Consider the following 15,924-nt stretch of genomic DNA (forward strand, 5'->3'; position numbering starts at 1 on the left):
GGATTTTTTTTTGGAAAGGATTGTATTTCCAACAAATTTCTGTAAGCTGAAAGATTGAAATATTTTTGGCAGAAGGTAACTGAAACGATCAACAGAACTGTACGGAACAACCTTACATTTACAGAGCAAAATATCCTCTTGAATTATATACCCAGCACATGGAACCTTACAAAAGGACAACACGAGTGGACTCTCCCTGCCCTTGACTAAAGCAAAAAGACTGATACTGATGAATTAGTAGAAAAATAAAAATGCAGCTCCCTTCTATGATTGGATTGGGGACTTACACAAATTTGCAACATTTGAACAACTTGCATATAAACACAGACTTGCCATGGACAAATTCAATGATATTTTGAATCCATTCTTACAAATACTGTAATAGGTTAAGATCTGGTGAAGTACAATAACAACCTTGTAAAATACAGTGGTACCTCAGGTTACAGACTCTGCTAACCCAGAAATAGTACCTCGGGTTAAGAACTTTGCTTCAGGACGAGAACTGAAATCGTGCTCCGGCGGCACGGCGGCAGCTGGAGGCCCCATTAGCTAAAGTGGTGCTTCAGGTTAAGAACAGTTTCAGGTTAAGAACGGACCTCCAGAACGAATTAAGTACTTAACCTGAGGTACCACTGTATACAGTTTTGGGGTTTTCCCTCTCCCCCCTTTGTTTTTCCTTGTACACCGGTTCTGTTTCTCTTTTTCTTTTTCTTTCTTTTATTTACATCTCACCATATTTAGTGCACATATAATTATGTATTTTTTTAGCTTTCAATGCTTTCAATGCAGATGTTTAAATATATGTATATATATATTTCTGTAAGCTGATAGATATAGAAATATGGTTGGGGTGATATTTAATGACTGAGGTTTCCCAATGTTATATCCTAGCAGAGTGGTAAGACAAGGCTGCCTGCTGTCAGAGGCATCTCTAGTGCAATTGATAAGACAAAGTAAGACAATAAAAGGCATAAGAATAGCAGAAGTAGAACATAAAATCAGCTTTCACTGTGATGATATGGGAGTTTTTTCATTTCACTACACAGAATCAGCCAAAATAAATTGGGAAAATGAAACAGGAGCATAAGTGGCTGAATTAAAAATCATTATAACAAAACATGAATTATTACCAGCAAATGTATATTATGATGAGATTGAATATGAGAGTCGCATAAAAGAATTTAGCTGGTGTAGTAGAGTAAAATATCTGGGTCTCAAAATCACAGATTACCTAACAGAACTATTCAAAGATAATTAGATCTAAATTAGATTAGATAGATCTGGCATAACAGATCCAACAAGATCCAAAATTCTGGAAAAATGTTTGTGGGGCAATAAGCCTAATTAAGATAAATGTTTTAACAAGAATAACGTGTTTTCTGCATAACATTCCCATGTTTTTACATCACAAATGGTAAAGGAAAATAATATCAACTTAGGGAAAAAGGTAAGCATATCAAAAGTTATAGTGAGAGGGAATCACTGGAAGGGAGGACTGCGGAGTCCTGATTTTGAATTTTATTTTGAAGCAGATATTTTAAATGTATTATGGATGGTCAAAAGAATCAGAATATGCTCTGTGTTTATCCCATGTTTTAAATATTGAACTTAAAACATGGGATAAACACAGAGCATATCTCGCTTCCAACATATCTGATATACTCAGTACTTTTTTCTAAAAAGAATGTTTAGGGGTACTCTCATTTTCCTACTCATATTGAAATGAGGCCAAACTTAGATTCACAAACTGTTTAGGGGTATGCGTACCCCTGTGTCCCCCCAGAAAAAAAGCACTGGATATACTCTTATGTTTATCCCATACTGTAATTCCAGTATGTACTACGGTTTTCCATAGTGTTTTGATTTTTCATTCATGATTTAAAAGCTTTAGGGGTCCCCATGGATTCCTGGGGTAAGAGTGGTACTGCACTGGTGTCCTGCTTGTGGGGCTCCCCACTGCGGGAAACCGAATGCCGGGCTAGGGAGGCCTTCAATCTGATGCTGCAGGTCTTTTCTTATTTTCTTCTGGGCCGTTGTGGGTGGAGGGGAAGCGTTCTTCTTTTCTTGAAAAGATATTTTCTGTACCATCATAGAAGGCACAAAATGTGATACAGATGCCCAGGTTAGGGATACGCAGTGCTTTTTTTCTTTAAAAAAAAAAAGGTTTTTTCCTAAATGTTTCCTAAACATTAGGAAGAACTTCCTGACAGTAAGAGCTGTTCGACAGTGGAATTTGCTGCCAAGGAGTGTGGTGGAGTCTCCTTCTTTGGAGGTCTTTAAGCAGAGGCTTGACAACCATATGTCAGGAGTGCTCTGATGGTGTTTCCTGCTTGGCAGGGGGTTGGACTCGACGGCCCTTGTGGTCTCTTCCAACTCTAGGATTCTATGATTCTATGATTCTATGTTTAGGGGTGCTCTTACTTTGATTCAAGAAAATCACCATTTTATAGTTCAAATTGGGAAAAATAAATACAGTAAATGGACAAAAGTACAAAGATTTACAAAAGGTTTAGGGGTATGCGTCCCCCCAGAAGAAAAGCACTGGGGATATGTGTAACCCCATAACATGATGCTCAGTAAATAGTGAAATCCCTGCGTCAGATTCTCCCTTGTATTTTGTGGAATATTTTTATTTTGGTTTCAGTTTTTCAGTGTATGATTATTCAATCATTTCTATAGGCTTGCAGCCCATTTACTGGAGCAGAGATGATGTAGCCCATTGGCTGAAGTGGGCTGAAAAGGAGTTCTCATTAAGACCCATTGACAGCAACACTTTTGAGATGAATGGCAAAGCGCTCTTGCTTTTAACCAAAGAGGATTTTCGATACAGGTCTCCACATTCGGGTGAGTACTAAGAAAAAAGGAAGGAAATGTGGCCTCATTCATATGTAGTGCTAAGCGAAAGTATGGGTAAGCATGAACGAGAAAGCATGTGGGTATTCTTAACACAAATCGCAGCTGCTTTGTTCCTGCTCTGGGCTTGCTAATGTTGTGGCACCCAGAACTAAGCCATGGCTTGACTTCGCTATATCCAAGCCTTGGTTTAGTGCTTGTGGTTTGTCTAGAGTGAGATTTGAACTTAATGCTAAACCGAAACAGGACTTAGGTATGGATAGCACAACAGGAGCATGGCAGGAGTGAAGCCCCTGTGCATTTTGCTGTGAGTACCCGCACACTAGGTCATTCACACTTAGCCAGGATTTGGCCTATCAAATTGCGTAGGACTGGTACACAAAAGCCCTCTTTGGGTATTTGTTTTGTGTCTCTTGGGACATAGCAACCACACCACTGGGAATAAGGGCAAGGGGGCTGAAGTAAATTCTGAGAGCAGTGGAAGCAGTGGGGCCTGCAATCAGTCTTGCAGTCCTGGGCAGGTTTGTGCAGGTGAAGGTGGTCCTTCAAGTACCCCGGTCCCAGGCTGTTGAAGGGCTCTAGCCTTCTCACAGATGAGAGCTGCATTTCAAAAGCTAGATGTCATGGAAAGATGTTCTTCTGTCAAATTTAGAGGTGGCAATGGGGAGGGGGGACACTGAGCGTGACGTCAGGCCATTGGGAGGAGCCGGGGGCAGAGCTGAATGTGGCCGCAGTGTGGCTTCAGTGGCTGGTGACTCCTGCTGTTTCCGCTGTCACTGGCAGGGAGCTGCTTTGACCATCTCATTCCTTCCATGGCAGGGGGAGGAGGAGAAGGAGTTGGGCCCTGAAGTGCTGCTGTGCTCAGCTCCCCATTTGGCCTCCTCCTCTCCCTTTGAATGTTGGGGGGGGGGCAGCCCCTCCCAAAAATATCAGGGGAGGTCAAAAGAGCTTGCCTCCTAGGAGATGGTATCCTTGCTCTAATGTACCATATTTTTCGCCCTGTAGGACGTACTTTCCCCCCTCCAAAAATGAAGGGGAAATGTGTGTGTGTCCTATGGGGCGAATGCAGGCTTTCGCTGAAGCCTGGAGAGCGAGAGGGGTCGGTACGCACTGACCCCTCTCGCTCTCCAGGCTTCAGGAAGCTATCTGCAAGCCTTGGGAGCCTGTGGGAGTTCCCGCCAGGCTCCCACGGCTTGCGGAGAGCTGCCTGCATCCCGAAGCCTGGGGCGCGCTGCACAGCATCGTGCAGATATTGGGAAGCCCCACAAGCTCGGGGGACAACGGGGAGGCGGAGCGCCACCATCCCGCTATTCCCCGACCTGGTTTGCGGAGTTGCCTGCATCCCGAAGCCTTCGGGCAGATAGCAGCCTGTTCTGGGGGGCTGGGGTCGGGGGAAGCTCGGGGTTTTCCCCCCCAGCCCCGCGCCTGTGGGGGAAATAATATTTTTTTCTTTATTCCCCCCCCCCCAAAAAAAAACCTAGGTGTGCCGTATGGGCCGGTGCGCCCTATGGGGCGAAAAATATGGTAATAGTTTTCTATGGTGCAGAAATTTTTTTTGTATGGGGAAACATTTCATCCTGAGTAGTTGGTGTCCCAAGGGGCGCAAACATAGAGTAACCATATATCTTTCATTCACTTGCATGGTCTGTTTGTCTTTTAGGTGATGTGCTATACGAGCTTCTTCAGCATATCTTGAAGCAAAGGAATTCTCATGTGCTGTTTTCACCTTTCTTCCATCCTGGGAACTCTATCCATGCTCAGCCAGATATCATGTTACATCAAAACCATGATGAAGGTAGCAACAAATATCTCTTTGTTTGTTTGTTTACAACCAGTGTTAGCTGTAGGCTTTCTGTGGAATTAAATAGGATACTTGGGGGGACGTGAAAACGAACCCTTACATTATAACCATGGTTGTGGCTACAAATTTAGAGCACTCCTCTAAAAATGAACTCAGAATTGCTCCATACCGTTAGAAAATATGTTACTAAGGAAACCAAAGAAGGCCAGAGTTTGAAGTAATAACGGTAAGTTTATTTTATTTTTGTCATAATATGCAAAGAAGGCGTACAGCCAGATCCTGAGTCTAACTCTGTTGTCAAAAGAGTGTTTAGCTCTACAGAGTAGACCTATTTGCTTCACTTACATAATGTGAAATGGCAGGCTGGTAACACCTGCATCAAACACAAGTGTGTATGTGGCAACCACTACATAATGTGTGAATTGGCCTTTTATCCTGGGTGTCCGCTTTGCTTCAGTTTCCTTTCACATGAAGTTTCTATTTAAAGAAAGCAAAACATCATTTGGGCAGTGGCCCGTTGCTCCGTGGGAAAGCACATGGTCTGCATGCAGAACTCTGTAGAATCAGTTCCTGGTTGCTCCAGTTAAAATGGACCAGGGGTAACAGGACTGGGGAAGAACTGTAATAAGATGAGCATTAAGGGTGGAAAAATTTCCCCAAAGATACCAACTGTATTCAGAAGAGATTTTGCCCACCACAATCCATCCTTCTCTGCAATGCACAACCTCAGGTGTATTTCAAGGCACCTTTTAGTTCATGTTGAGTCCCGCAACAGGCCTGGCTAGTGCATCTTGTGAACTAGATGTATGGTCTAAAAATTTAATTGGAAACATGGGGGCTTTGGGGGCGTAATGCCAAATCATACTTTGGAATTGGAAGCACAAACGTACGTCTCACATGCTTCCTGTTTCCCTCATGCATTACAATGACCACCTCCTGTTCCTGGTTTTCAGCAAAATGTAGTTGTGCTGTTTCATCCAAACTGCATGGTTCACATTTCCCTTTGTGCCAAGATTGTAATCCACTCTGATTTGCTGGAAACCAGGAACAGAAGTTGCAAATCTCTGTGTGGGAGGAGGAGGACACAAACCCAAGGCTCTTGGGGTGCATTGTCATGACAAACAGCCACATTGCATTGGAACCATAAGGCTTGATTCTCTAACTAACTATTCCAAAGTTCTGTTGTTCAAAATTGTGTTTTAAGTTGTGCCATCTTAGTTCTTGAAAACTTGGAGCTCCTTTCTGTGCCACAAAGGCTGGACACTCCACTGCTGCCCTGTACAGTACACCCTGCACTTGTTCAGAGAAGAGGTGATCAGCTGATCCCAAGATGTATTCATTAGGGAACTCTCTGCCTCATCTTATTTATTACTTTTTATCCTACAAAGGTATGGACATACACGGTTCCCCCTTTCTGAATTGTATCCTCACAATAACTCTGGATCAAGCTCCCCAAGAGAGCCCTATTTCTGAGGAAGGATGTCACTGTGATGCCAGGTCATCCTTGTTTAAGTTCAGTACTTCAGCTACTATGCCCCTTAGGCTCTCTTACCAGCTGGTATCTTGATCCCCTTCCCTGCTCTTTCAGGGTATGGGCTACATCGGAGATACATGCAGGACTGGAACTGGCAGCCAATTACCTGGCATCACAGTGACATTGGTAACTGTTTGCTCATGCAGTTTGTGATCAAACCATGCAGGCAAAGACAAAAAGCACCAACAATCAACAGATTGTCTGGTTTTGCAAAGTACTGTGCAGGCAACTTCACAAGAAGCGGACACGGAGCAATGGATACAAATTACAAGAAAGAAGATTCCACCTAAACATTAGGAAGAACTTCCTGACAGTAAGAGCTGTTCAACAGTGGAATTTGCTGCCAAGGAGTGTGGTGGAGTCTCCTTCTTTGGAGGTCTTTAAGCAGAGGCTTGACAACCATATGTCAGGAGTGCTCTGATGGTGTTTCCTGCTTGGCAGGGGGTTGGACTCGATGACCCTTGTGGTCTCTTCCAACTCTATGATTCTATGATTCTATGATCTTTGAGATTGCGTATCTCCATGCACAACGCTTCATAAGACCTTATGATCACCTGAGCTTGCAAGACCAGGTGCACAGGGCCTGATTTCAACATGTGGACAGAAGCCTGTCACCTTTGATGGACACCTGACCATAGGCACCTGTCATTGGAGTTTGCAATGTCAAGTGCAGAACACTTTGCAGAAGACTTGTAGGCATCCCACAAACTCAGCCCAGTTGTGTCTTTACCTTCTCCATGCCTGATGTCATATTTGGGCACAGCTTAGCCAACATAGTCTCACAGGCCAAATGTGGTTCCCATAAGCCACAGGTTCCCCACCACTGCTCTGCACAAAACATGTGGTGGCTGGATTTCAAGGACTGCACATTGTTCAGCTTCTTCTATGGACACAACCCATAAGAAGGAAGACTGGTTTTTGTTCTAAGTGTGTGATGTCAGATAGGAATGCCAAGACCAAGAGGTGCTGGCTAGTTCTGCAGCATCAGGTGTGCCATGGCACCTTCCGCTTCAGTGGAGTCTGGGGTCTTTTTCACCTCCAGTCCCTTATAGCCATACTCTACCCTTGTTTTATTGTATTCTCCAAGTGCTTGGTGAATAATTTGGCTCTTTGCTCCTTTCCCCTCAATTTTGCTTCCAACCACTAAAATAAAGCTTTCGCATATACATTTTTTTAAAAAAGGCACCTCTTGGTAGAAATTAAAAGCCGAGGAGGAGCATTTTGTTTTAATTATGGATTACTTCCAGCCACAGACTCTGGGCAGTGAGGGAAGCCCTTTGTGCCAAGACTTCACAGGCAGGTAATGAGGGCTTCTTGTGTACTTTGAGTCACTTGTGCTGCCTCTTTCCTGTTGGTGGAAGAACTCACACAGCTAAATATAGCCCTGCACTGCCTGTTGGGTTTGTGGTTCATTGGGTTCTGGGGTATGTATCTGCTCCAACCAGCTCACTTTGAATGGCCATATGAGGGAAAGGGCCTGGCAAGCATTCTCCGGGCGATCTTTACAATTCAGTCTTGAGTATGGTTTCTGTTTCCTCTCCTGAGTGTTGTGTAGGAGAAAAGAACTGTTGGAGCCCTGCAAGAACTAAATTGCTGAAAAACCTCAAGGGTTTTGTGCTTCTGATTCCTAGGCATGGTTTGCCATTATGTCCAAACAGCCCCAAAAGCCCACCTACAAAGGAGACTGCTGGCTGCATCTCTGCACAATTTACTGTTCTGGTCCTGTCTCCTTCCAATCAGCCTCAGTGAGGATGGGGGAATAATTTCTGTATCTGGAAGGATCCAGTGAGCCAGCCACACCTAATATGAAGACAAATTACTTGCCCTTAAAGGAGATGTCCTGTTGCAATTTTTCCAGTCAGGAGGGGCACTTCTGATTAGGGATTCAATGCAGAAATACAGAAAGTGGGCTCTTCTGCAGATGAAGGGTTAACTGGAAGGGGTATTGTTTTGGTCGGTTGCTATGTCATGTGTGTCTTTTTGTGTTTTTATGTAATAAACCGCCTTGTGATCCTTGGATAAAGGGCAGTAGATAAATTTAATAAATCATGATGATAGCTCTTTCATGTGCGTTTAAAAATACATTTTAGGCTTATGATGGAAGAGGGTCTCCAGTTTTAACTGAGGATAAAATAGTTCCTAGGCTGTTACGCAGACCCTACAGACCACAGGCTGTTCCATTTCTGTGGTGCACAGCCATGTTTTCAATGGACACTTTGGCTGATAACCGGCAGTTCACAGGGCCCTCCCTGGCACTCCTGCCAAGTGTCACTGAGGATGGCAACACACAGGCTGTGTCTTCCCTAATTCAGATCTTTTTTAATGCAGAAAAAGAAACACATTCTTTTCAAATGTAATCTTTGCATTGCCTTAAAGGTGTAAATGTTTAATGTTATGTCTGTTTAATGTTATGTATGTTTAATGTTAATGTTATATTGGACTGCATGCAGGAATTGTGTCAAATGACCATGGCTTATCATGCAATGTGCAGTGTCTGAGCGAATGGGCTCCATGAGCCCTGGGAAGCCTTCTAGATGGCACCAACTTCATTGCAGAGCCTGATCATTTATTTGGCAAAAATCCAATGCCTTCCAGAAGTTGATGTGTGAACCACCTTTTCCTCTGATGCTGCTCATACCTTCCTTATGAGAGCACATCAGAGAACCCTATCTTGCCATCACTTTACTATCATTTCCTGACAGAAGGGCAGAGTTTTAAGGAGATGTGAGATCAATTGAAGTGATGTCCTATCAATCAATATTTTGCATTTATTTCCATGCATATGGCAAATAGCGTGTAGTGGGTGAACGTGTATACTGCATATGGTGAAATGTTTCTTACTTGGTTATTGTGACCTTGACATGCAAAAAACTTAACTCAGATACAGAAAGAGAGAGAGAAACACAATGCAAGCCTATAACCCCACCCAGAAATAATTCTCAAAAATAATTCACATTGAGTTCTGTATGTTCATACAACTACAGTGGAACCTCGGGTTGCAAACATGATCTGTGCGGGAGGCACGTTTGCAACCCTCAACGCCGTGTCTGCACACGCCTAGGTTGTGATTTGGTACTTCTGCACATGCGCAAAGCGTGATGTTGTGCTTCTGTGCATGTGCGAGCGCCGAAACCCGGAAGTAACCTGATCTGTTACTTCCGGGTTCGACGCGGTGTGCAACCCAAATCACGTAACCTGAAGTGTCTGTAACCTGAGGTTCCACTCTACAGACATTTTCTTTCATCCTAATTCTGCTGCTTTTCTGAGCGTATCTGTGTAGCCATGTGAACTAGAAACTTTTTTTTTAATTGAGATTTCTAGAAATCTTAATGAGATCCAGCGAACTATATGCCCAGCTGTACTCTACACATTACAACATCATTTGGGGGTTTGTTTGTTTTTGTTTTTTCAACTCATTTATATGCCTACTATTTCCCTAAGGACTCAAAGGAGCTTCCCATTTCACCCTCATAGCCACCCTGTCTGGTAGTCTAGGCAGAGAAGCAGTACCCAAAGACACCCAATGGGCTTCAGGGTTGGAACTTTGCAGTTCAAGCCCCCCACTCTGTCGGCTGCACCCGACTCCTCCTTGGACAAAAATCATGACTTCCTGTGTTCACATCAACTAGGTAATCTGGTGGCACACATGGCTCTGAAATATGCTTAAAGGGTTATTTCTTTGCAAGTCCAGTTTTAAGACATTGTTGTTCAGTCACCGCAGACAGGGCATGGCCCGGCTCTGAAGTTTCACTTCCTTGTGCCCATTTCGTTATTACTGACCTGAGTAGTCAGACAAAGACAGACCTTTCTTGTTTATGATTTGGAGCGTGTGAATCATAAAATCCACACCAATGTCGCTTCCTCCTGGGCAGTAACAAGGAAATTGGTGGTTGCTGGCAAGATCCATTGGGAGGTGGACAGCCTGATGAGTGGGCCTGGAGTCAGCCTAAGGTCACAGAGCTTGTGCGGGGGAAGCAGAACTTTGGGAGCCGAGTTCACAGGGCTTCAAAGAGGCCTTTTGCTTGCACCTCATGGCAATTGTATTTTAGAAGCAAGGCACCACTCTGTTCTTTTTGAGCTGACCCTTTAAGACAACAGTGGTAGCCACAGACGGAGGAAGAGAAGGAGCAAATACAACAACCTAATCTAGATGCGTACCTCAAGGTGTGGCAGATTTGGAGTGCCATGAAAGGCTGAAAATTGTTTTAGCTCCATTAAGAATGTGTCGTTCCCCCCCCCCCCCCCAGATTTTTGGATATATATGTAGCCATATGTTTGCTTTGTACATTTTTTATTATTTCTATTAAGTGATGAACATGGAGCAAGGCTTAAATAAATGGTTTTAACAGTGTACTTTCCACATCAAGACATCATGCAATTTTCACTACTGGCAAATCTCGTGCTAGTGCTGTGTATGGACAGTACATAGCATCTTTTGGGTGGTGCTTCAGGGATCTGGAATTGCAGGTGTTTTAGAGCAAACATTTTTAAAAAGGATGTGTTATTTTTTAATTAAGTTTTTTTAAACTTTCACAGCCATTTATTTTGTAATTTTACTGACAATATTCATTCAATATTAATTACTTTTAAATTCCATTAATTTTAATGGGAAGCATTTAAGCATATGCTTAACTGAAATAAATGGATCTGTTTTTAATCAAAATTAATTGGATGATAGCCACAATGTTCTGGGGGTGTATAACAGAAATAAATTTTTACTGAACAACCTAACTTTATCCTAAGTGTATAGTGTATGCCATAATTGCAGAGGACCACAAAAAGTATGGAACAGTGGACTCTCCTTTCTGAGAGTCTTCACTTTCTTTCATTTTCTTTTTTTTAAAAGCAAGTTTCCAGATCTTCTACCTACACTGCTGACATCTCAGAAGCCTGAGAGAACAGTCCTTTCAGGGTTTGGAGACAGGACACCAGTGTTCTTGTCTCCACAGGTCTAGCAAAACCAGGGTAAATTTTGCAGAATAGTTGATGCAAAATGTGATACAATTTGCATCATGGTTGCAAGTCATATAAGACAGCTTTTCTTGGCATAGAATTTTAACATTTTTATGGGGAGTAAACACAGTCCATATGCTCTATCTTAAAGCCTGTCATGGTATGAATATATTTGTCTCATCTTTTCAAAACAATGTTTTTGTCCTTGAGAGAACAAATATGGGCAGGTCTTTACTCCACCTTAGTTAGTATTTGGCTGTAACCAAAGGATCCAGTTAAAATTGCCTCTTAAGTTATGTGTCACCAGTGCTATTTTTCAGGAAAAAGAGGTGCCAGAGCTTACCATGAATGCCTCCCTTGTTCGCTTATAATGGCAATGGCGCCCACCTGAGAGGTGCCAGAACTGAGTTCCAGTGAGCTCAGGCTGAAAAAAAGCCCTGTGTGTTACCTATGAGCTCCCAGTTGGCCATTCCTGCGCAGAATACACAACTTTTTTCTTTCTTTTTCTTTTGCTATATAGACAACTTTGTCCAGAGACCTTCAAGACAATCAGCTGACACAATGCATCACAACCCGCCTACCATTGAATTATTGCATCGCTCTAGATCCCCCATTAGTGCCAACCACAGGCCTTCACCAGAACCTGAGCAGCGGTCATTGAAATCCCCATTGGAGAACACTATCCGTCGCCTCTCACCAGCTGATCGGCTCTCAGGAATGAGGCACCACCAGGAGAACAATAGCCAAGAGTCTTACCCTCTCTCAGTGTCCCCTATTGAGAATAACCACTGCCCAACCCCTTCCGAAGTGCTTCAGAAGCCTTCCAGTCCCCGCCAGGAAAACACAAGGGTGATTCAGCTGATGCCCAGCCCCATCATGCACCCCTTGATCCTGAACCCCAGACACTCTGTGGATTTCAAAGCCTCCAGGTTGTCTGAAGATGGGATGCACAGAGAGGTGAAACCCATCAACCTGTCCCATCGGGAAGAATTAGCATACATGAATCACATCATGGTCTCCGTCTCTCCACCCGAAGAGCATGCCATGCCAATTGGAAGGATAGCAGGTTAGTATGATATCTTCCAGGTCATGTATGTTTCTTTGGTATCCACCATACGTTTTCCCAAGGGCTGATGCTTGGGAAATTTGTTAATTTCATTTGAAGACAAACAGAAGTCCGTAGGTTGAAGGTACTAGAGAAGCAAATGGGTAAATAAAGGTATTTACTTTATGGTGATCTGCCATCATCTTGTTCTTAGAACCCAAATCCCAAAAATTATGGATGGTCTTTCTGACAAAGTAACGACCACCAGCTCCTGATTAATCTTCCTTGCATTTTCCCATGAACATCTTTCCTCAAAATACATTCTTTTTATGTATTATTACATGTCATGGTTTCCCAGCAAACAAATTAATACTGCAACAGGTTAAATGAATGAGCATGGCCCAGGTCAATCTAACTGCTGTTAAGTTTGAAGGATTCCAGTAAAAGGATGCTTAATTCTATTGTATTAAATTTAACAGAGATTCACATTCCTTATTTGCTTGGATTGGCTCTGGGAAGGAGGGATCTTAATTTCTCTTCTGCCAGTGCAAACATAAAGGGGTTCTAATAAGTTATTATTAATCTTCTTTACGATTTACCTAAACATTAGTAAGCACTGTGAAACAATAAAAAATGTCCTGCCCACAGGTTTTCCTTCCCTGTCTGTGACAGTTATACATGGTACAATGCAGGCCTGCTGCTTTAAACGGGCCATTCTGCATTTATTATAATGTGAAGCTCAGTCGGTAGGGTTGTGACCACCTGCTTCATGAATCTGAGAGTCAGACTCAGTTTAATCAAGCAGTTGCTCACTTCCACAGATAGCTGCTCACATCAGCAGTCTACTTGTGTGAGCAGTGTATGTAAGGTAGAAATTAGGGTTGCCACACATCTGGGGTTTCCTGAACATACACTGAATTCTGCTATCGGAAGCAGTGCCCAGGCAGAAATCGGCAAAATGTCTGGGAAAATCTGGATGTATGAGAACCCCTGTTGTCACTTACTGAACTTTATTGAAATATGGCAACCCTAGCAGAAATTCAACAACTGGTAGGTAATTGCCCATTTCCATCTCTGAACTGAACAGTCTGTATTTTTGGGTTCATGGAAGCAGCAGCAACATCTCCTGAGCTGGTAGTTACCACGTTGCACAGTTTGTGTGAAAAGTTTTTTATGGAAGCAAGCAGCTCTTAGCAGTAACTCAAAAACAAATCAAACAAACAGGCCTTCCCAATTGGCATTCAATAATGTTGTGTCCTTACTGAATTGCTATTCCTTCCTTGAAGCATTACAGCAGCAACAACAAAAATGTGACAGGCTGTCGAATAATCTGCTCTTCCTTGAAACTCCCTCCCTCTTCAAAGGAAGCGTGAGAGGGCAGTGCACCTATTCACTAGAAAGAGCCTCCAGACTAGAGAAATCCAGAGTCTTATACCTCCAAGGGGTTGCAATGCTTGCAGCTATTGCAAAAACAGCTTTGCTGACTACTGGCTGTTTTGGGTTTGTTTGTTTGTTTGTTTGTTTGCTTGCTTGCTTGCTTGCTTGTTTCTCTCTTGAGCTCAATGTTGAGAATTAAATGGTGGCTGTTTTGGGACTAAGCTGTCAAAACTGCTACAGTTGTACCTTGGTTTAAAACGCCTTATGACTGAAATGTTTTGGCTCCTGAACGCCACAAACCCGGAAGTAAGTGTTCCAATTTGCGAATGTTTTTTGGAAGCCGAATGTCCAACACGGCTTCCGCTGGAGTGCAGGAAGCTCCTGCAGCCAATCGGAAGCTGCACCTTGGTTTTTTAACGTTTTTGGAAGTCGAACAGACTTCCGGAACAGATTCCATTCAAGAAGCAAGGTATGACTGTAGATCTCCATACCAGTTTTTACCAGAAATGAGGTCTGTGATACTTTCCTTTCAAGGCTGACTTCCAGATGAGTGAAGTTTACTAGGCCTGTTAAAATCCTTGAGCCAGAGAGAGATTCTTCAGCACATTTGTAGGCTTGTAGCAGATTTAAAAGGGGGGGAAAGACTGTTGCTCATTTGTGTGTATTACCGTATTTTTCCATGAATAAGACTACCTCTAATTTTTGAACCCCAAATTAAGAAATCAATATTTATTGGGGGGGGGGAGATTGCCCTTCCGTTGTTGAGTTTTTGTGGGGGAGGTCGCCACTGCCAGTCACTTGCCACCGATCACCCAACCACCCACCCGCTCGCTGCCAATCACCTGCATGCACGCTTGCCACAGCCACCAGTCACACATCCACTCGCCAACAGCAATCGCCTGCCCACTTGCCGCCACAGGTCACATGCACTCCTCCCTCTGCATTTACTATCCATGTATAGGACGACCCCCAATTTTTGCCAAATTTTTTAAAGCAAAAAAATTATGGTGTTATACACAGAAAAATATGGTAATTCACCTAAATACTAAATATTTCAGCTTGGAACATTAGCTCTCTTTCACTATCCATTCCATATATTGAATAAATGCATGGAAGTGGGGAGTGTTTATAGCAGCTGTTGCCATCGCTTGACTGCCATGTCTTCAGTGGAAGGCGAGAACTGGCCCAATGTGACTGGATGTGCACGGGGTCTGTACTAGTGGGATGAGGATTTATGCAGGCCCTTATTGTGTCTACTTGTACTTGCATAGCACCCATTGACACAAGTGTAAGAACTCAGGAGAACAGTCCCATTAGTCTGAACCGTGAGTCAGTGACTGGGATAACAGGGCTCCTTCCAACATTCCCAGAGCAGCAGGGGGCCCACTACGGACAAGGGATCATGGAACAATCCTTGTTTCGAATGGGGAAATGGGAACTTGCCCCAGAGCGCAAGGACCGCTGAGCAGATCTCCCACTGCATTGGAGAGATTGTAGTGTGACTTTTGCTATCAGTGCAGACCTGTTGTGCTGGCATGCTCACGAGGGAGGACTGAAAGCAGTGACCACTACTGAAGCCATGAGGTGGGGGGGGGGGGGAGAGAGGTTGAAAGGAGCCCACAGAAACCTGGAGCAGGTCATTAAACTGATAAATTGATGACATGGCTTACTGTTTAACACTGCTCTTCCCTGCCCACAACCAACAGAATTAATCAGGTGGGATTTTACTACCTGCAGCCCGGAGAAACCGTAACTATTCCTCAGAGGCAGGGCTTTCTTCGTCTAACCAGTTTTGCAGCGCTTGCTGAAGCCATGTCTCATTTTAAGAGACAGCTGCTCATTTGCATACATCAAATATTTTTATACGAAATCTATGAAACATTTTTCCATTGTTGAACACTGAAGCACTTTTTGCTGACTTATAATTAAAAAGCAACACTCAAAAGAAACTAAAAGGGGGCTCTAATACTTCACGCAAAGTGATAAACCAAGAAGGAAATGGCAGGATTGCTTAGGTTTCCCCTGGCTAATCTGGTTAGTCTGAATGAAACGTAATCTGCTAGAAAGTCTTCTTAGCTGGACAAACAGCCAAGGTATATCAATGAAAGTTCTATCTGATGTGTAAAATAAGAATGTAGAAGCACAAGCAACCTATATCACTGTATAATAAAGCAAAACACCCTTTCAGTCATAAGAAACTTCCATGCAAGTTTCCCCCCTCTCCATTTATTTTAACAATTAATCCCGCAAACACTCATCAACTAGATGAGACAGGGGAGATTTATGATTGCTTATCTCTCTTTTAATTTACTTGAAAAGCAAACATGGGTGGGGTGAAATTGGGTCTGGGCCACAGCACTG

General features: G+C 43.3%; 1 protein-coding gene and 1 long non-coding RNA gene across 3 annotated transcripts in view; both read left to right on the plus strand.

Moving 5' to 3' along the window:
• Positions 1-15,924, plus strand: part of LOC310677770 — a 204,218-nt gene that overhangs the window by 175,762 nt on the left and 12,532 nt on the right. The window lies entirely within an intron of this gene.
• ETV6 (ETS variant transcription factor 6) overlaps positions 1-15,924 on the plus strand; it is a 144,182-nt gene that overhangs the window by 115,726 nt on the left and 12,532 nt on the right. For both annotated transcript variants that reach the window (XM_083440857.1, XM_083440856.1), the window contains exons 3-5: positions 2,680-2,844; positions 4,514-4,648; positions 11,662-12,207. In XM_083440857.1, coding sequence (XP_083296983.1) covers positions 2,680-2,844; positions 4,514-4,648; positions 11,662-12,207 — 846 coding nt within the window. The remainder of the gene's footprint in view (positions 1-2,679; positions 2,845-4,513; positions 4,649-11,661; positions 12,208-15,924) is intronic.

This window comes from Podarcis tiliguerta (genome assembly GCF_965153285.1).
Source record: "Podarcis tiliguerta genome assembly, chromosome: 5".
NCBI lineage: Eukaryota > Metazoa > Chordata > Lepidosauria > Squamata > Lacertidae > Podarcis > Podarcis tiliguerta.